Source organism: Planococcus citri, chromosome 5, assembly GCF_950023065.1.
Source record: "Planococcus citri chromosome 5, ihPlaCitr1.1, whole genome shotgun sequence".
Classification (NCBI taxonomy): Eukaryota; Metazoa; Arthropoda; class Insecta; order Hemiptera; family Pseudococcidae; genus Planococcus; species Planococcus citri.
Genome location: NC_088681.1, coordinates 37,014,211 through 37,037,034, shown reverse-complemented (window position 1 = coordinate 37,037,034; position 22,824 = coordinate 37,014,211). Strand labels below are relative to the sequence as shown.

Below are 22,824 nucleotides of genomic sequence, written 5' to 3'. Positions count from 1 at the left end.
AACGCGTCACGAAACTGAGCCTGCGAATTATTGGTTCGAACCTGCGCCGATAATTTTGTTTTCTATTATTTTATTTTAATCGTAGAATGTTCTATTTCCGCCGATCGAATTAATAAGCCGAAAAAAATTTTTTAAAAAATTCAGGCAGTTAACGTAGGTAAAAATATTATTTTAACATTATGTACAACGTTTTGCTGTCAAAATTGTCAACAAGTCTTAAAAATTATTATTCTGATTAGCTTGTTCCAAATGGTAACCATGTTCAGGGTCTGCCTCGTAATTGAATACCTGCAGTTTTCCATCTTTGTCATAGTATCCGAAATGACCTTTGACTTTACCGTCCGGATCACGTTCTTCGTATCGGAATTGGCGATTTTCGCTGCAAAACGAATACGGTGTTTTTTTCTTCATTAGATGAAAGTTCTTTAAGGGGAAATGGACGAGGAAGGAAATGAAATGCGTGAAATTACCCTTTTCCGGTATCGTAACCGAATTTATATGATTCGGGGCCTCGTAAACCGTGCATTTGGAATTCTATTCGGTCTTCGTTGCCTTCAGCGCCCAAGTTGGCGTTTTCTGAGAAATCCGGTGGTGGGCTGTATTCCTGGATGTCCTGAAATGAATAGACTTCTGTATTGAAATTGTATGAGGTATCAGAAAAAAAGCAATAAAGTTGCATTATGGTGATTTTGAGAAGATTATTAGTGCTGTAGAAAAGTTGGATAGATAGCAGATTTTTCGAATATTTTGAAAATCGATTAAAGATTTCTTTCGTTATTTTGGTGTAAATAAATTGAATAATATAAAATTGAGTGATTTTTGTTCGTGATTTTTCTTTTTGATAATGTTAAGTCTATTTTCATTTTTAATTTTTTTTTTTTCAATATTTGATATTATTTTTCATTACGAATCTATGCTACGAACTTCTGAACTGTGGTTTACTTTTAAAATGTTAACTACAACATTTTCGACCAGTTACAGAGGAGAATCCTCTAAATTGGCATTTCTAAATTTTATCAAGCCATTTTTTGAAAAATAAGCTTGAGACTCTTTTTGGGCCTTATGGGGGTTCTCAAACTAAGAAAAATTCCTCCAATCATCATTCCGTTTGTAAAACTTGGAACATAATCCCACGTCCATTTCTTGTATTTTTTGGAGGAAAAGGTATACATTTCCCGTTAAAAACGTTTTATTTTTTAAAAGGTTCCCAGAATACTTAAATTTAAATTTCAGGTTTGAACCAAAAAATATTTCATTTTTATTAGCAATGATTCATGATACTTTGTAGTCCCTATTGAGCCCCAAGAAGCTGATGAATCTAGTTCAATAACAAAAAAAGTAAAGACTTTGATATCAAAAAATCGGCCCTCTCATTTTTTCTAAAAGGTTAGTAAGTTCATAAAAAAATGTATTTGACACTTGATTTTTTTTTTTTAGATACTTAAATTTTGAGAAAATGGGACATAAAGTCTGTACAATGGTCCCAAATATTTTTATTACATTCGTTTCAAGGGCAGTCATCTTTCAGGAGTTCCCATTGAGACTCAAAAATGATAAATCAAGTTTAATAAAAACAAAAAGAAGCAGAGACTTCAATATTTTCAAAAAATTGACCCCTCTAATTTTTTTTTGTAGTGGGTAGACACTAAAATTTCGAGAAAATGGAAAATGAATATTTTACAAATGGTTTCCGTTTCAATGGCTGTCATCATTTTCCACCCGTGTCCTTTTCACAAGTCTCACTAGACTGAAATCTTATTGACCCTCCCTCCTCCCCTCCATTGCAATATTCAAAATGTTTATCTTCAATTTTGAATAATTTTAAAAATGTGTTTAATACTTTAACCATTAGAATTGCATAATTTTTTGAAATAAATTTTTATTACTCTAAATTTTTTCCATAAAATGCATATTTTTTTTTTGAAAAACTTCATAATTGTGGAGGGGGCCGTCCCTCTCAAATCAGAAAGTGTCCATTTCGAAAATGTTTTACTTAGGTATTTCAAATCAATGTAATAAATTATTGCTACCCAATTTTTCTCGGATTTTCCTTCAAGGACTGAATTTTGATTCTGCTTTCGAAATTTAAACTTCTCAAAAAATTCCAATTTTCTAAATTTTCCAAAATTTGCAGAACTTTATGAAATCTACATTTCATTGCCTTCCAAACTGTAAATTTTTGTTTTGATTTTAAAAATTCAACTTTGAGTAAAATTTTCATTTTCTTCACAATTCTCAATAATTTTAAAAGTTGCAAAAAAAGTCTCTTCTACAAAGATTGCAAAATTTCCCAGAATTCTCGTTTTTTGACAAACATTATCAAAAATATTCGCTTTTCACAGAATCGCTAAAAAAATCTCGCCTTTTTACCTAAAAATGCAAATAATTGCTAAAAAATCTCACTTGACGCCAAAAAATGCTAAAAAAGTTTACTTTTTTTGCCAAAAATTATGTACAAAAAAAAGCTCTGCTTTTTGCTAAAATTGTCAAAATCTCACTTTTTTCCAGTAATTCCAAAAATTCCCCCTTTTATGTCAAAAATTGCCAAGGAATGTTTATTGTTTTGTATTTTTTTTTTTTACTTCTTAATTGAAGTGTTTTGGCTTTTTTTGTAATTTTTTTCCGTACTTACTTGAATGTTTTGCTCACATCTAGTACATTTTTTGGTTGCTGTTTGGGTACTTTTTTTTCAACTTTTGTGGTTACTAAAGTTTTAATTTGGAAAACAACAATAAATTCCAAAAATTGAAAATTTCTTAGTATATTTATTCAGAATGATATTGATTTACTCGTAAATCATAATTACCTCGTGATCTAAACTTGGCACAATTTGACTTTCTTGGAATCCAATATTATCAATGCTATCAGCCTTTGGCGTGCTTTCTGAATCTGACTTTATATGCTTCTTCTTAGTCTTTACAACTTTATTGTGACTTTCACCTCCATCCAGTTCGTCAAACGACATTATGGTAAAATTGTCATCTTCGCCGGAAAAATCAGCTGATTTATGCTTATTCTTTCTCGGTCTCTCAGTTTCCTCTTCTTCTTCGAAACTTTCCTCATTAGTTTCCTTTTTACCTTTATTACGCTTTTTACCTTGTGATCTATCCGAGTCAAATTTCTTCGACCCTCTGTTGGGTTTCGTTGGTCTGGTCTTTTTTAAATTTTGAATATATTTTAAGGCTTTTTTAACATCATCGTCGCTGTAGCTCTTATTATCTTGGGTTTCTTTGCTATCTTCGTCGTATTCGAATTGCTGTTCGTCTTCTTGCCCGGTGTTTTGTTGCTGTTGTTGCTGTTGCAGCTGGTTATTCTGCGCTTTGATGGCTTCGTTGAATTTATGCAGAATTTCAAGCTCGTCATTTTGAAAAGTAGCCGGAGCCAAGGTAGATAGCTCGACTATGGGCATATTATAATAGATGGGTTGCTGGTGTAGTCTCGGAGGTGTCATCAGACCCTTGAGACGAGCTAAATCGGCAGCTCGATCGTGCAGATGATCATCCAAAGCAACCGAAATGGCTGGAAAGTTATCGACGAAGTCGTCGTTCTCGAAAGGCATTTTTAGCCCGGAATTAGTCTCTTCGTATTTATAAATATGAGTCACCGTGATAGGAGGCAATGTCGTCGTGATCTGAGGGATAGCTCGAACCACAGGCAGGAATTTCGGTTTACCTGCCAATCGCGCAGGTTTACGAGGTTTGAGTACGTTGAACGGATCTAGAAGCGGGATCTTTTGCATTCCCGGAGGAGGCATTGGCTGGAAGTGCTGAGGATCGATCTGCTTAAAAGGTATTGGTTCGACTATTGGCAATACTGGCATTTGATGTTGGGCCGGATTTGCTTGCACTTGCAAAGGATGCTCGTTCATGTTGAGAATACCGTTGACCAGCGGGTTGTAGTTTTCATATATCGGTTGATGATAGCTTATGTCAAACGGAATCATTGGCTGAGCTGCGTAGAATGGCATCAAAACATCCGACTTAGGGGTCGGTCGTTTACTTGAAAGTTTCACTGGAATGCTGGACAAGGCAACTGTGTCATTTTGACTCGCCTTGCGTTTTCGTACTAGGATTTTTTTCTTCGGTTTTTTAGCCGACGAAGTCGAACTGCTACCACCCTTAGGGTGCTGCGATTTGACTGCGTTGTTGGAGATCCGATGCAGGGTCGAGTTCGATCCTCGGATATCATTTGACATGAGGTATTGACCATGGCTAGCTCGTGACTCGATCGACGAGCTGGTGCGATTTTGACTCGAATAGTGTAACAAATCTAAACTCAATATTGCCATAAGAAATATCTGTAATAAAAATACATCACGCCGCGGCGTTATTATTAAAGCCAGGAAGTAGGTAGATATACGTTAATGAATTAACTACCAACCAACCAACGAATAGTTAGGCAAAAAAACTGCCTACTCATAGGAAACAAACTGTAAGCATGAGCAGGCAGGCATGTTTGTTTAAATGGCGAAAAAAAAGAGAAATAAGGTAATTGTTTTCGGTAATCCGAACACTATTGACATTGTGGTTTACTATACTTGATTGCTTTCTTCGGAGCTGCTTTTCAAGAAGACGTATATTTCTTAGTGAAAGCAAAAAAACCACATGATGATGGGAGGAGAAGCTGAGGATTTACTAATTGTCGAATTTTTAATCCTCTGAAAAATTATCATTTTTTGATCCCTCGATACGTATTTTTTTTGTGTGCATAATTAATGCATCGTGAGCTCGAATAACTTATTAACCAAATCAATATATCTTTTTTTTTTTAGAGGATTTCTAATGGCGGAAATTGAACGTATTTCCGCCCGAGTTCTTATGTAAAATTAACTAAAAGTATAATCGACATGTTAATTAGAAAACTAAATCAACTCTTCCGCTATCAGCGATCAGCAACCCACACTGTCAGTGGTTTAATGGTCTGCTCCACTAGGGGTATATTGATTGAGACCTAATATTTTTTTTGAGACGATTCGCTTTTCCCTGTTGTGATATTAAATTAATAAGAAACGTACGTTCATAAGACACATCTTATCAAGCGGAACCAATCTGTTTAAATTTGACCCTTATGGTTTATTTAGGATATTATGTATGAAATGAATTTATACGTGTGAAGAGATGAAGTGTCAACTGTAGTTAAAAATAGTATTTTATACGGTGATGGTATTTACGTATTTATGTACTTAATGTTTTCCTCCTTACGTCTTTATGCGTTTCCTGGATTTTTTTAAAACGTATTTTATACAGTATCCGTTTTTGTGCTGCAAATGATATTAGGTATAGGATGAGGGGTACAGAGCAGGGAGAATTGTTATTCGATATTAAACCATTATAATATGCAGTATAAAGACCTGTACGTACAATTACACTCGTAGAAGATGGAATTCTGATTGTATGTATCTAATATCTACCTAGCTATTCTGTGTAAATTCTGTATAGAGGTACTTGGAAGTCGTATATCGTTATCGTGTACTAAACGAGTGGCCCAGACGCCAGCTCTGTTGTCCCCTGGTGAACTTTTATGGCTAAAGGTATCTCTCGATAATGTATTTGTATGTATTTATTAGTACCTGTTGCTATATGTACTACCTATTGATGTTCGCCATATTGAAGTGGTATTTTATATGATGTTTTAATGGTAATATTGGCTAATGATGCGAACCATGGAGTGTGCTACTGGTACTGCTAGAATTGAATTAATCAGCTTCTTTTATCAGAGGTGGTATAATATCCAGGTAGTGCCGTTAGATTAGTATCGTTAGAATACCTTCATCTTTGTGTAATTTTTTCCAGAAGAGAGAGAGAGAGAGAGTGAGAGGAGTAAGATTGTAATGAAAAAATTAGGTTGACGTATAGTAGACGATATTATTGGCATGATCAAACATAATATACAGTTAATTTTGGCATACGTTTTATAAAAGGGTTCAATTTTTTTCTCACCGGGAAACCTATTGAACTGGGAGTGGTACCCTTCGATTTGAATAAAGCCAACCTGAATCGAAGAAGAATCTCGTAAAACCTCTGCAACCAAAATTTTAGGAGGTTAAGTTCAGTTTTGAATTTTTTGAAAAATTAAGAAATTAAAAAAAAACACTTATTGTAACAATGGATCCTTCAACTTTTTCGTAAAATATTTTATTCATAGCAAAATGAACCAGCGTGAATAATAAATTCAATTTATAGCTTTCTCTACTACAAAAATCAACATTTTTATGTCATTCTGGAGCTTTAAGTGATTTTTCAATTCTCTTCAGAATTTTCAAAACACTTTGGAAGTTGCAAAAATAAACTTGAGCATCTAAAATTTTAGGTTACGAGGGTGAACATTCACGCGAATTTACAAATTTTATCCAAGCTCTCTGATTGAAATTTTTTTTTGCTGCGTCTTCTAATTTTTTGACATTTGAAGAAGAAATTTTTATCATGTTATTTCTGTGCATGCTTGACTTGATTTTTTTCGTTTTTTTTTCTTCCTTCATAAAAATTCTTCACTTTTTAACGAAATACCATGGTGACCCTTTTTTAAAGTATAAGAAAATACCTTAATCCATCTTAGGACTCGAACATCAGTTACTTTTTAAGTGACTGAGCCACTAAAGTTACTATAGAAGAAACTTTTAACTAGGTACTATTGTCGCTACATTTTTTTTTACAAATTTTCAAAAATTTAATTTTTTAATTCATCTTGACTTGCCTTTTGCTGAAATTTTAAAAGTCTCGCTCTTTGTTAAAAATTAGCAAATGATCTTCGCTTTTGTTAATATTGCGAAAAAATGTCGTTTTTTGCAAAAAAAATCCAAAAATTCTAATTTTTTTCAAAAACTATCGAAAGCCTCGCTTATTGCAGCCAGAAATTTTCAAAAGGTATCACTTTTTGCCAATAATTCCCAAAAAGTTTTGTTTTCCGTCAACCAATGCCAAAAATAACAAAAAATTTTGCTTTTTGTCTAAATTACCAAAAAATCTCGTTTTTGGCCACAAATTGCTAGAAATTATTGTTTTTTGCAGAAAATTTAAAAATTGAAAAAAATTGTCTAAAAAGTCAGCTTTCTGCCAAAAATTACCAAAAAGTCCTTCCTTTTTGCTGAAGTAATTTCATCTTTCCAATAATTGGCAAAACGTCCTACTTTTTGCTGAATTTGTCGAAGTGGTGTCTATCAAAAGTTTCATTGTTGAATTTTAATTTTGATAATGTTCTATTTTTTTGGTGATTTTTTTCCTGAATTAAAATGTCTTTCCATTTTGTTACTTTTTTTATTACATTCTAGTTAGGTAATGTTTATAGAGCTTTTTTGGTTACTAAAGTCACTTTTTTTGGGGGGGGGGGGGAGATTGAGTTCGAGCCCTACTGATATGCATTTTACAAAAATCTCATTTTGTTCTTGAATTATTAGATATTATTACGTTTTCATGAGTAGATATGGCTTTTTAGAAAAATGTCATAAAGTGCTTCAGTTTTCCTGGATTTTCAACAAAACATCACTTCTTTCGTCTATTTTTGAAATAAAACAATTCCATCTCATAGAAAATATTGTCTTCTTTTCTCAACTTCTGTTTCAAAAGGTCATGAACATTTTTCAATAATTTCTTTAAAAATGTGTACTTAGAAAACTCGTAGAAAAAATGAGTAAATTCGGTATCGCAAAAATTTCCAGCGTTGCGATTTAACATTCACGTTAAAATAATGAAATATGTTGCATAAATTCTAAAATCTTTATGCTTAATAAATGGATATTTAAACGTTGAAAGTTTCATAGGTTTAGAGTCCTGGGCCGCAGAGTTCAGAATTTTGATATTTTTTTTTCATTGATCATTATTATAGGTGCTATTTCATTTTTTTTCTAGTTTTTTTTTAATAGTTTTTACTATAAGCCAAAAATGAAAATTATAATTATTGAATAAAAAAACATCCTACCTGCCTCTGAAAAAAAAATGATGAAAGAAACAGACTATCTTACCTGTTCCATTGTTTGACTTCTATTGATATCCAGGGTTAATTTTAGTGCGAGTGAAATTCAAATTTGAATTTTGAAGATTTTCATTCACAAGAAAGGGAGGCAAGTACACCTTTGAATTTATTCCATTAATCGACTTTGCTGATTGCTTTTTCTCTTTTTTGATTTGGCAATCTAGATTAATTTTATACCTACATACCTATGATAACCTATAGCAAATTTTCACTCACTTATAGGTATAACGGTTACTTCCATCAATTTTTTCTCGTCATAAAATTTTTCAGGTAACTTTGAAATTTCTGTTCACTTTCAACGTTACTTTATTATTCTTCTGACTTTTTCTGTTTTTCTCATTTTTAAAATTTTTTTCAGCATTAGCATTCAAGTACCTATTTCTTCCCGTATTTCTTTTGTTTTTGAGCTTATTCTTGTGGCAATTTTTCATCTGATTTTATTAACTTGTGCTTTGATAAGTTTTATTTTATTTTTATTTTTTTTTGTGGTGAGAGAAAATAGAATTTTTAAGTAAACGTTCTTTTCAACTGATTTAGGTTTTAGTTTTCTTAGGGATACCTTCAATTTTTTATTTTTTATTTATTCGCTTGTTTTATTATTTTTTTTATACTACCCAGAAAATGAACTCTAAACATCATTCCTGTAAATTAAATCGAACGAATTCCGAGCTAAAAATTTTCCATCTCTACGTAACTCGAACATCCTAGCCATTTAATTAAACTTTTTTTTATTTCCGACTTTTTTTTCTGCCATCCAACATTTCATAGCCTCTCGTTTATTTCACGTTGTCATTACAAGATGACGCAGGTCTACCGAGAGATTTTTTTCGACGTATGTGTGTTTCGGCGTAAGCTACATATGCGAAAAGTACTCGTATACGCAGGTATGAGTATATCTCTCTTGACGTAGTTGGCGGGTATGGCGGCGTATTTAATAGACATGATAGACTCGCTCATTATACACGGTACATGCGACTCAATTTAATTAAGCTTCCCCCTTGGTACGCTCTGGTCTACCTTTATTCGGTATTTTTTTTCGTCACATACGTTGATGGTCGATCTCTGTATGCTCTCACGTAGTTTTGGTGCGAGTACGTTGTGTATCTTTGAATTGAAGTGAAATGACGTCATTTTAAGGGTAAAGATATCATGATGGTGAGAATGTTCGAAGGAACGAAATTTAAGGTGGTTTACATTAGTAGGTTTGGGTACCTACTTGTGGAAGTGGGCGACTTATTGTCGTTGAGAAAATACTATGTCAGCTCAGCTGATTTTCGAATTTATCCACTTTCGGCGAAAATTTCCAGTAAAGTGACTTTTCATCTGTTTAAAAATGAATTTTGGTGTTATTTTAAGCAACGTGGTGCTGGATATAGTTGTATTCTCTATTCTATCTTTCTGTACCTTTTGGAGAATCCTCCTTACCTTCACTTCCTTCTTTATAGAGATATGTATTTGGAAATTTGAGAGTTAATTTCTCATGCGAGTTTAATCTGACGAGAGAGGGTGAAAGGGGATAATAACAATTTTTTACCTCACTCCAACTCTAATTTTCTATGGGAAGCTAATTTGAAAATTTTTTTCAAAGATATTTTTTGACCAAAAGTGTTTATATAAAATCTTTTTTTTTTCAATTTTTGAAACTTTGAGCATTTTTTACCCATTTGTTTTTTTTTACTAAAAGTTTTCATTTTCCGTTGAAAACATTTTTTTTCTCGCTGAAATGAAAAATCCTCTTGTTTTTCTGCTAAAGATATTTCCTTTTTGTTCACCTAAAATTTTCACTTTTGCACTGGAGATGGATTTTTACCCACCAAAAATTTTATTATTTTTATTTGGGATTTCACACATTTTTTTTTTGTTGTTGGAAGTTGTGAATTTTCATTTTTTTATTTGTTGGGAAGGAAGGAGGGAGAGAGGGGGTGCCAAATATGCTTTATCTTAGTGTTTTGTCAGAAAGAAGAGAAGGCTATGGCAGAGTCGTGCAAATAGTCATGTATGAAAATTCAAACGCATGTCAAGAGGTTTCAAAATTACTGGAATTCGGCATCCAATCAATTTAGTAGGTCAAAACCGGAGTGTGAAATTAATTTCCGCTTTCTACCCTAAATTTGATAAAATTCTAATTTTTCTACAATTTTCCTCATTAGGCAGGCCACTTAAAGTACCTACATGAAGAAGAGTTCTGCTTTATTGAAATAATGCGTTAGATCGATGAAAAAATGACCCCTGTTTGTGCATATCTACTTAGGCTTTTTCTCTCATATCCATCAATCAAGACAATGGCATATTACAACTTCATGGTCGGCATTTTTTGCAATTTTTTTTTTCGCTATTCGACGTATGATTTTTTTACAGCTGATGGGACTAGACGTTCGTATAGAGTTGAAGAAGGTTATTTCACACTCACAGCATGCAGCAGGCGGCTGCTACTGGATGTTTATGATTTGAGAGAATTTGGTGGCGTTAGCCCGCTGCGTATAAGAGAGTCATTAATCGATGTACTATATTACGTGAAAGTTTGATGTTTGGAAAATTGTACCGAGTTTATAGCCAGTTTTTCTTATGTAAGCTTTGCAACATGGTCCTGCAGCCAAGCATGTAGAAAATTTCAGCCGATCTGTGGTATACTATATATCTATGGTATTATAAAGAGAGGCTAGTCCTTTTTCGCGTATAGTACCGTACCCTATACCTACAGTGTAGGATTTATAAATTTTAAGCAATTCTAATGGAAAATTACGCAAAAAGCGTAATTAAATGTGGCGTATGCGAAAAGCAGATTAAGCGCCGGCCTATTATCGGTCACGTAGTAATTTTGGAAGACAATGCGGTACGTTACGATAATTTTATATATGTGTGTGCGAGTGTGAGACTACATGAGTATTGTGTTTGGTTGCGATGGTGTATAAATGTGTACTTCAGATTGCAATCGAGTCTGTGATACCTGTACTCGTAATATGCGTATCAGAGAGTGTCGTCGAGTACCAGAGTCCTATATGCGATTTTGATTGTAATGAGACAACTAAGACCACGCGGTCGTGACGTCATTGACGACAACGACGACATATTAGTAGGCTAAATGCTAACCTATAACTGTATTTAAACTACCTTATGAATAGTCCTATCCTATCCTGTGTACGAATCAAATACGATTTAGCGAAAAATGTCCCTGTTAAGAGTACCTATACTTTACCTATGTGAGAGAGAAAGAGAGGTATTTAAGAACGCCAGGCAAAAGAGCCGAGACCCACTAATTTACTCGTATTTTCATTATGTAAATAATGAGACCTTGGATCACCTAGTTTTCCACCAAATTAAAATATTCTAAATGTTTTTTTCTCGTCTTATTCGCGCTATACGTTTAAATTAATCATTGTGTCTTTCTAATATGCATGTATCGAGATGCAAAATGCAAGATGCTTGAGGTGAATTTCCACCACAATGCAGAAGTCTATTGCAACACGTTGGTGAGTCTACAGAGGACAAAATGAATGTACGAGTGTTTGGTTTGTGATCTTGTCCTACTCTTATTTCGAGCCTTTTGTCTTCAGAGCCTCAGAGGTTCGGTCTCAGAAGCATTGGTGTGATAGATAGGTATGTAACTACGTATTTGATGATTACAGAGAGGAACGGTGGATTGCGGAAGTTTTTACAGTTTCCTTCTTAATCCAAATGATGGAAGTGAATCTTATGGTGATTAAGGGAGTTGAGAGGACAATTTTTTAAGTATTTTTTTAAAATGAAAATGTTCAATGTGGATTTCCATATTATTCTTTTAAGGCGAACAACATTATTCTATGACAGAATTCGTATTCCAGATCAAAAAGGATGGAAGTTCATTTTTTTTTCAATTTTGAGATTTTTACATCATTGGAAAGCTCTTGCAAACTTCTTTCCAATGATATGAAAATCGCAAAATCGAAAAAAATCAACTTGGTTTCATATTTTTTGCTCTGGAGTACATTATAGAATTATTTGTTCAAAATTCGAATTTCCAATTACCTTCCCAAAAACCAAAAAAATTTAATAAATTTACTGCTCACAACTCCTTCAATTTTTAAGAAACGTATAGCTATTTTTTGAAAAATCGGCGGAAATCCCCCCCCCCCTCAAGAAAATGTCAAAAAATGGTAATAAAGATCACAATCGTCGGTTTTGCTGAGAAAAAAAAAGATCATAATTGGATTTTTTTAAGCATTTTAATCCAGTTTTCGACCATTTTCAATTGTTTTGTTCGTTATGTAAATTTTCTAATAAAATTCAAAAGAAGTCGAAAATGAGACAAAATTTGAACCAAAACCTTGAACTTGTTTTTCTTGCCAATTTTTTGGCCTCTCTCATTACACGTTATCCATGATCTTAAAAAAAATTGAATTCCTTTGCAATTTTTTAAAAAATGCAAAAAATGTTTCCAGGAATTCTGGACTGTATTCCTGCCTCCTGCCTCCTGGTCAAAATTGTTGAGTGAATTGACCCTCGACCCGGATTTCCCCCTTTTCCCTTTTCCCTTTTTTCTTATACAAAAATCTTTAGATTTATCTCAAAGTTGACTAAAAATTTTCCATTTTTTGTATTGTGTGAGGGAGATAGAAACCAAATGGAAATTTTTTGGTACGATTTAGAATGAAAAATATCAAGATGTCTGGCAGTCCTGCTTATCTTGCTTTCCTAACTTTTGTCCATATTTTTGGCTCCTTGTGTCCTGCTATCTTGCGTTTGTCCTGGTTTCTTTATTATTATTATTTTTTTTTTTTTTACAAAAATTGCAGTACAGCCGTAATTTTTGTTTGCCAAATTGCAAATCGACTTGTTTTTTCCATATTTTAATCAAATTTTGGAATTTTTCATTAATTTGCCGTCTGTTTTTGAATTTTTTTTCTCTAAAATTTTCTACTTCTCTTTGAAAATAGAAAAAAATTGACCCTCCTTCTAAATCAGGGTATTATAACAGGTACCTAGTGAAAGTGGTGAAAAAACGAAAAAATTCATTAATGTGTTCAATTGTATCGTTTTTTCTTTATAATTTTGATTGAAAATAAAAAATACTTTGTATGCAATTTTTTTCCAATTTTCCTCTGAAAAATTTGACTTTGTTAATCAGGGTATCCATTCTTCCGGAAAGCCTTGAAAAGTCAGGAAATTTGGTCGGTCTGGAAAAGTCAGGGGATTTTGTACATATGTAACTTTCACGAAAAATCTATGGAATTTTGAAAAAGCGATTAATTGCAAATTTCGGATATGGGCTTGTGATGAAAGAAAAACATAATTTTTTACTTCTCGATACACAAATTTTCGAAGACTTTTGCCCTTGCTTAGGCATGCAAAATCAACTTCCTTCAAAAAAACATCATTCAAATTCTAAAATTTTAAAAATCAAAAAATAAACTCGTTTATAAGCATCTTGAAATTAATATTTACAAAAGCTCTCAAATGAGTTTGAAAAGAAACTTATGAAAAAAATTACCCCCCCCCCCCCCGACAACTTCTTTAAATCAAAGTATGGGTTAAGTAGTGAAGTACGCATAGAAAATTGAAAAAAAATGATCTGGGAAACCTGGAAAAGTCAGGGAAAATGATTTTCTAAAAGTAATGGACGCCCTGTTAATTTTTTCATGTGTCTGAAGGAGGGGGAAAGGGAGATCGAGTGGAGAGCTTTTTTAAAATTTGGTTGAAAAAATGTAGTGAAAAAGGTAATGATTTTTCCAAAAAAAAATTTCGTTAGATACCATGTAAATTGAAATTTGTCCCCTCCCCCACAATCCGAACATAATTTGAACATGATTGTGAAAATGTTCAAATTTCTGGTTTTGTTCTCTTTTTTGAAGGGTCTTTTTTTCAGAGCTCACAACGTGATTGTAAAGAAAAAATCTGTTTTCTGATTCTGTTAGTTCCCCAACCCCACACCCCACCTACTGCTCACTTTCGCTCACTCTTTTTACGTTTGATTTTTTATGCAACTGTAAAAAATTTCATTATTTTGAGTGATTGTGATCAAGCTTGAGTAGGTATCACCTATTCCTGAACTTCCTTGCCCACTTTTGAGCTTTTCGGTAAAAACTTTTCAATTACACTGATACCTACCTATATGAAAGAGATATTGAAACAAAAGTTGTAGAGCATCAAACAAGGAAAATTTTGTGTTATTACAAATTTTTTATGGAGCTCATAAAGAAGAGGTGTGGCATTTGAAAAAAATAATCAATTAATCATTTTTTGAAAACTTCCCATCAACGATTATAAATTTTTAAAATGAACCCGATTGACTTTTAGAGATAGTTTTAGTACTTTTCCAAAAATCAGTTCGACATAATTAATCAAATGATAGAATTTTCTTGATTGATCTATTCTTATTGCATTGAATTCGATTTTAATCAATTTCATTATTTCATTTTCTGTTTTCTGCTCTTTTCTTTCATTCATATTTAAATAAATTATATTTCTTCATCTTTGATTATTTCTGAATCGAGTCGACTTACTGCTCAGACATGGTTAAAATAACTCGAAGGCCAAACTCCATTTGCTATTTTTTTTGCCCCTTGAATTATTACATTTTTTTTCATTTTCAACTCCTTAAAGATGGCAAATTCGCCCCATACTATGCAGTCTGCACGCTGTCGGTGCTTTTTCCTTTTAATTTACGATGCATTAAAGATTTGTCGTTACGATACCTCCTACATCGAGCGACGTGAATATTTATGTAATCCATCGACGCGCCGCCGTCGTCGTCGTATAGTATATCGATGCATTTGTCACGGATTTAAGTATGATTTTGCCCGATCATTTCACACATATTAACGTCTGACTTAAAACGACACTACGGTGACATAGAGCGCTGAAAAAAAACCTACACAGAGAAAGATTAGTGTAAGTAGATGAAAAAGGATGCGTAGAGAAAAAAAGTAATTAGTCAGATATGCTCGATGCTCATCCTGCATCTCGATCGATTATGTAAAATGGTGCAGAAAAATGGCAAACTACCGATACTCTAAATATATTATTCGTGTATCCTTCATTCGTAGTAAATGTGTAACGATGCGTATGAGTGTTGTGTAAGCTCACTCGTGCGAGTTCCGCGCATTCATCCAATTACCTATCATATCACTCACGATTTCTCCTCAAATCGTACAGGTTATACTTTGGTGCGATAACCTGCGAAGCATCTTGCACGTACTGCACAAATGACACTTAGGTACACATAAATTCATTGTAGGTATTGCCAAATGACAGCCGTGTATAACTCAATAAAAAGTACTGAAAATGTACCTTTTAGAAAAAATTCTTATGGGTAAACGTTTGAACAAATCGCTCGAATCGTTTGTTTTTAATTGGTCGTGTCTCTGTGTGGTTTTTTTTTAGCAATATACGAAATTTCCACGTAATATGGATTCATCATAATGGTCACATGAACATGTTACACGTCAAATTACCTACACTCGCTGATAATCGTGTTCGTGATGTTTGTATGTACATAGTATGTCGTATTGAATTAATAATTCTCACTGGTAAATTGATTTAATACGCATGATAGGATTCCCCCTGCTCCTTGCCCCTTGAATAGGTTAGGTTCATGCTACATGCATTGGAAAAATTGTAGAATTGATATGGTTGGTCTTCGTCTAGACTTGAAAAAAATATAGCTATGGAAATTGAAGGAATAAGGAAAAGGCTATAATTTGTGTTTCTGCGAAGATATGTACCTACTACCTACCTACCTAGTCCTTATGGGTACCATTTGTTTCGCCGCGGACGTTTCGCCGCGGACGTTTCGCCGCGGACATTTCGCCGCGGACGTTTCGCCGCCGCCGAAAAAAGGTCATTTTTGAAAAAGCGTTCATTTCGCCGCCACGGTGATGTATTACAAAATACACAGCTGTTCATACATGAAATGAACTGAATGAGAAGTAAATAAGTACGTGCTGAATGAGAGATGTTCTGTGATGAAGGCAGTAGTCCAGGTCTTTCAGGGTCCAGGACTTGAATGAAGTGTTCAGAGCTTTCCGGGGCTTTTCAGGGCTTGAAATTAAGGGGTTCCATGGAAAAGAGGCCTTGGTCAACTTTTTATTTTTTTCACTGATTTTCATAAGTTCAAATGGACTTGCAAAATTTTATTACAAGCTAACATTTTCCAATTCGTTTTACGTTTTTTTCTCGTGGAAGAAAGTTCAATATATGTATCACTGAATATAGTGAAATTAATATAAAAAATAATTTTTCATACATTCAAAATTGTAAATAATAATAAAAAAAAAGACCAAGGCCCCTTTTCCAAGAAACCCCTCAATTTCTAGCCCTGAAAACCCCCAGAATAGCCCTGAACACTTCATTCAAGCCCTGGACACTGAGCCCTGAAATTCAAACCCAAAGTTTCCTGGGCCCCAATCCAAGCCCAAGACCTAATAAATTTTTGATTGAAAGCCCAAGCTCCGAAACCCAGAACCTGAAAAAAAATCTTTTGGGGGCTCAACCCCGAATGTCATAGATGTGAATAATTTTCTAATTACATACTTATAATTTTATCTAACATGATTTCATTTTTTATCATTACGTAATGTTCCACTGTGGCGGCGAAACGATCGCTTTTTCAAAAATGACCTTTTTTCGGCGGCGGCGAAACGTCCGCGGCGAAATGTCCGCGGCGAAACGTCCGCGGCGAAACGTCCGCGGCGAAACAAACAGTTCCCAGTCCTTATATCTCTTACACGAAAGGAGACGAAAAAAAACGGTGGTAGACCCCCGGAAGAAATACACCGGTTATGGTTTATTTTCCACCATGTACCTACCTCGACGGTGGGTTTCTTCTTCACATTCTTTATTATCTCTTTATTTTAGAGAGTACGACAAGAATTACTTTATAATAAGTAATCTAGTCGGCAAATGAAGCGTAAACAGTTGTGATATTAATTTTCAAACTGCGTTAATGACCGTTAAAACGACGTCCGACGTCGTCGGCGTTGTGCCCACTGTTTAACCGCTAGAAAAACACAGTGTTGCCAAATAGGCCTTTTAAGGCAAAGATCACGATCATCTTTACAATGGCTATAAAGTTATGGTAGAAAAAGTTGAGATGATTCCAATTTCATATACGAGGGTTCGCCGAAAGGATTATTTGTATGAGTTGTTTGAGCCGAGGGTTTATGTGATAGTCTAGCTATACTATGTTTTGTTTTTGAGATCTTTGCTGTGCTTTTCTGTTGAGAAGGATGTCGATGTGAGAAAATTTTTTGCAAAAGTGGGTTGGGAATTGAGTGAAGGGGAAGGGGGTGATGAGAATTAAATGTAGACGAAAAATTACAAATATTTCAGATGTAATTTGATGTATGGTTTGATCGAATTTTTAATTTTATGTAAATTGTAATTTCATCAAAAACATTTTTTAAATGATGTGTTTTTTTTCAAAATATTCCAATTTTTGGCATTTTAACAAAACATCTTATCATTCAATCTTTTTTATAAATTAGAAAACATTTTTCAATTGTTTCAAATTTTTTTCCTCGTTTTTCTTTCTATCTTTTTGAAGATTATGCAGGTAAATTTTTACAATTTCGAGTTCCTAGAAATTTCAAATTTTCAGCCATTTTAATGTAAAATTACACTTTTTTGACTTTTTTAAAAGAATTATTCTCATTGAAAAATTTTAGATTCATTTTGAAAAACGAAGAAAATAAGTTCGGTAATATAGTAATTATGTAAATTGAGATTGATTGACATTATTTTTTGAAATAAATATCAATTAATATGTTGAGGTAAATTCTAAAAGATTCAATAAAAACGTGCCAAATGAAAAGAATATTATTTTATCGCCCAAAAAGCACTTTTTTGGATCAAAAACACGCCTTTGTCAAAAACTGTTTCTTTTTGGTTGAAACAGATTGTCATTTTTTCGTCAATATTTTTCAGTGCCTACTTCAAGTGAAGAGAAAATCGTATGAACGTTGTAACTAGAAAGAATGTTTGATGAGTATGATGAACTGATGACCCTGTTTATCGTGCTCGTGGGACAAAATTTTAACCAGCCCGAGACAAACTGCGCAATTTGCTCCAGGTTCCGCCCCCCCCCCAAGGATTGAAGAACGTGGAATAAATCAGTATTCTTAATCGTGTACTTAGGTGTTAAACATTTTCAATGAATTTTCACTGTTTTCAACTTGTGTAAAAATTTAAAATTAGTGTAAAAAAATAATGATTTTTTTTCTCAAGTTTGTAATTTTATAATTTTTTCCACGAGTCAACTCTCAGAGGAAGAGGGGAGCAGGTGTGTCGAAAATGAAACCACGTATTTTGGAAAAAAAACTAATCACTCTAACCGATTAGGAAATTCAAACTTGTTCAATTTTGTTTTCCTTAATTTATTTTTGTGAGATGCTTGGTGTATTTCTCTAAAAATTAAATGTAAATGAAATAGAAAATTAAATTTTTCATCATACGAACGATTGACTCAGATTGAACTTTTTAACTTTTGCTCAGAATATCTCAAAAACAAAGCCTCATAGAAACAATAAATGAAACTCCTTTTGGAGGGGAGCAGAAGAAGTCTACAATTTTGTTGTTGTTTCTTTTGCAAAATCCTACGATAGTTGATTTTTGATCCCAAAAAATTCAGTTGATTTTTGGAAGAAGTCAAGATTTTTGCGAAAAACTTGAAGCACATGTCGAGGAAAACAATAATTTTCTCTTAACATGATTGTTTTCGTTTTTCTTGGTCTTGCTTTCTGTGTGAAAGTGCGTATCGGAAGAAAAAAATGTTGGAAAACGTTGACCAAATTAAATGGACACCTTCATTTTTTATTTTAAAGTCGCTCAGAAAATTTTTTAGCTTGGGGGGCTGCCCCTGGAGCGAAGAAATGGGTCCTGAAAGAGAGGGCATTTCCGAAAAAATCGTGGTTCTTTTCGTTCTGGTCTCTACTCAACGTGTTTTGGAAAAATGTGCCAGTTCCAAAATGCGTCGACCTAGGCTATTGACTTCAAAATTCAAGACAACTTAGGGTTCTACTCAGAGGTTGACAATTTTCAAATCGCATTATTGTTGGGTAAATTCGTGTTTTTAACATTTTTTCTCCTCCAATATTTCCCATTAATCAATCCAACACATCGAAAGATATATCGCTTCTCAAACTGGGGGAATATTTTGGAATACATTGGTGCTAATTTTTTCGTCATTATTGCCAATTTCAAAAACCTGAAAAATGTTTGTTAAGTCTTTGACTATTTTTCACGATTTTTTGAAATCGATAATAATGAGCCAAAAATTGACACCCCCCCCCCCCGCCACTTTTCAAAATGTTTACTCACTTTCAGGAGCCAAAATTTTTTCTGAATAACTTTCATTTCAAAATGAAGGTCTTCAGTAAATTTGTCAAAATCCTATATATGATGCTTTTTTCTTTTTTGTGGTCCAGCCTAATGTAGAATACTTAATGCCCAACAATTTTTCTTTGATTTTTAAATTTATTATTCATGAAAACTGACGTGAAAAATGAATTTCTTCCTGCAATCGTTTTGTTGTTCAGAATCCAAATCTGGATATGCATAGCCCTTGTTAAATTTCACGTGGATGAGAGGTGGAGGAAGGGAATATACCCTGTTAAAATGAAAAAAGTGGGGTAATAATTATGAGAATCAAGAATTCGAGTTTCACGAAAAAATTCTTAAGCAATTTTCACCTGGGCCTTATGTAAGTTTCAGTAATGTTTGAAAAATTCTAAGCCAAATGAAATGTATAGGTAAAGCTTTTTTCTTATCGTCGGCATTTCTAAAAAAAAAAAACAAAAAACAAAAAAAGATCGACGGAAAAGACACGTGACAGCTCATTTTAATTGAGGCAATGATATTATATTTTTATTTTATTATTCTGGCTAATTTAGCACGTCAGATTTTTTTGCTGGAATTTTATTAGGTTATACCTGGCCTCAGGCACTAATTTAAGAAATTGGATTAAATTTCAGTGTAGGTATCTATGAAATTGACGAATACCGTGGATACATTTCAGAGGGTTCACCTTATCAATTCTTGAAATTTTTTCAGATTGGAAGAGCTCAATCAAGAGAGAGGACGATTTAGATAAAATTACCGGCGTCTTTTACTTCGTTGACCAGTCACAGTCGAACGTTTAAATAATATGGTGCCCTCAAACGTATTGGTTTTCAAAATTGTTTGAGTTCCAGATATGGTTTTTTGAAGGGGAGGAGGATGTTCATTTCATAAATTCACGATTTTTTTCTTTCGACATGTTTAAATATGAAATGTACCTACGTTGAAAGAAGTCTGTTCAAATAATATACAGATTGATTTTCGGCTAACCCCCCCCCCTCCCCCACAGTCTTTCAAGTTACTACACAACATACAAAAAGTCAATACTTCCTAACACAATTTTAAAAATACTTAACCTAGAACAACCTCATCTCTTTGTGCATTTTTCGATAATTTAAATGCATTTTCTAACCTACCCATCTTTTTCCATCCATTTAGAAATAATCTTCATTTAAAGCGCTACCTATTCATTGGTTGAAATAATAATCTACTTTTAAGGAACTAAGAGCTTTAAAAATTAGTGAAAAAATCTTACCATTAACATAGTTGATAAACTACAACATCACATTGTTCGTACCATTAGAAAAAAGAGAAAAAATGTACATCTAATTAACCCTTCTTATCGTCGTGCTGTAAACTCAACGTCAAAACAATCGTACAACTTTTACGAAAAAATAATACATATCGTTTCGAGTGTATAACTATAAGTAACTAGAACTACTCGCAATCGCAACACTTCGAGAGCGACTTCACAAAACGACGTACGAAATCCGGCAATTAATTTACTCTCGAGTAACTAAAGGCGCGTTTAAAAAACGCGATGAATATTTGAACTGACAGAAAAGAAAAAGTACTCAGACTATTAATTGGATTTTTCACGCCACCTGTCAGATGACTTCTATTAGTAATGAATTCCCCTCTCTTTTGAGTCTGCATTAAGAGTAAACCGAACGCGAACGCGCCAAGTCGCAGAACAATTCAAGCGATGATTGAAGGTTCGCTGATGAAGTAATTTCGATAATTTAAAATATTTATTATAAATGCTCCTTTATAAATCGCTGTTACGGCGTATTATACAAAAAAAAATACTCGTACTTATACAAAGTATTGTTTGTTTTTCTATAGATGAAGGGGGTAGGGTTTGAGTGTATTTAAAAATACGATAGGTACGTGGGTTATTATTGTTTGATTTTTACCTTTGTGTGAATGGGTGGGAGGGGGAGTTGTTTTGTTTTGTTTTTTTTTCTCGAATAAATAAGAGTGAATAATGTTGGGATTTTTCTGAGAAGGGAACCTCTTGAGGTGTCCGCAATTTTTGGAAAGAGCATGGTCTGAAATCGCCATAATTGAAATTGCTGCTGCCCAAATTGATTTTTCTATTTTTGGAGAATTTTTGAAAATTCAAAAATTTACCTATGGGTTTAAAGAAAATGTATACATACTTATTCAGTAAAAATAATAGAAATTAATTCTGAAACTAATGTCAATTCCCCTGAAACAAATATCACCATTTTTGACCATTCTGGAACCTCTAGCCCAATTTTCGATTTATTCAGAATTTTAAAATCTCTCCAGAAGGCGTGAAAATCAATTTGGGCAGCCAAAAATCGAGTTGAAGCTTATTCTTGACCTCTTTGAATGGTTTATCCACATTTTCGCCGATTTCCAGGTTGACATTTTGAGCGCAGCGTTTTTTAACCCGCAATATTAATGAGGACAAAATTTTAAAAAATCAAAATTTTCCTGTTCATTGGGAAATTTTTGAAATTTGCACGAATGGTTGTATTTTGTATGTAACCAACCTCTCTAATTCAAATTTCACTGTTCCCAGACATTCTTAGGCTTCCAGCTCAATTTTTGATGTCTCCAGGATTTTAAAATTTCTCCGAAACACGTGAAAATTAATTTTGCTATCTAAAAATTCAGTTTTGACTTATTCTTGATCTGTTTAGTAAGTTTTTCTACATTTTAACCAATTTTTAAGCTCGAGTGCGTTTCTTTGCCAGTTTATTTTCCATAACAAAAAGTGGAGAATCCTTGTCAAAAAGCACACTCGTGGTTTCTGTCTGTAAATCTGCCTAAATGTGGACATTGGTACTCATTAAATAGGCCGAGAATGGACTACAACCCGATTGTTAGTTGCCAAAATTGAATTTCACACCTTCTGTAGAAAATTTTAAGATTCTGGAAAAAATCGAAAATCACGCTGGAGGTTCCATGAATGGCTTTAAATCGTAACATTTTAATTTAGGGAGTTGGTTTCAAACAAGATACAACGATTCGTGTAACTTTCAAAAATTTCTCTGCGAACAGGAAAATTCTGATTTTGTGAATTTTTCCTGATAAATTCTGTTTAAAAAATTCATTCGAGGTGTCTGCCTCGAAATTTGCTCAACTATGGAAAATCCCTCTCCCCTTCCCCACCAACATTCTTAAACATTGTCAACAAAACCAAAAAAATTGAATCGTTTGTTAAAAATATTTTAGAGGGTGCTGAATTCAAGACGTATAAATCCATTTTTTGAATGTGACCTCCTCCCGTCACCCCCTTCTAGAAAAATTTTGAAAAATTGGGAAATAAAAATATGGTGTGACATGTTGATTCCCTTTAATTCAAGTTTGCTTAGTTTGAATGTTTAGATATTAAATTTTAGTATTCGATCCTTCGATGATCATCGAATATCTCCCTTTTTCAAAATAGGAAGATGGGGAGACCCCGAGAGGTTAAATCCAAAAAATGAAATCCCTCATTAAAATGGCTCATCTCAAAAATTGAAGTAGGCAGTTGAAAATCGTTTTTAAAAATTCAAGAATTCCAAATTTTCA

The 22,824-nt window shown here is 33.5% G+C and overlaps 1 protein-coding gene across 1 annotated transcript; it reads right to left on the bottom strand.

Annotated features, from left to right (window-relative positions):
* Positions 1 to 148: 148 nt before the first annotated feature.
* LOC135849428 (uncharacterized) lies at positions 149 to 20,889 on the bottom strand. The gene is made up of 4 exons (XM_065369868.1): positions 20,534 to 20,889; positions 2,807 to 4,297; positions 471 to 613; positions 149 to 379 (listed from the first exon to the last, which is right to left on the bottom strand). The coding sequence occupies exons 1-4, from the start codon at positions 20,540 to 20,542 to the stop codon at positions 217 to 219; spliced, it is 1,806 nt and encodes a 601-aa protein (XP_065225940.1). The 5' UTR covers positions 20,543 to 20,889; the 3' UTR covers positions 149 to 216.
* Positions 20,890 to 22,824: the final 1,935 nt, after the last annotated feature.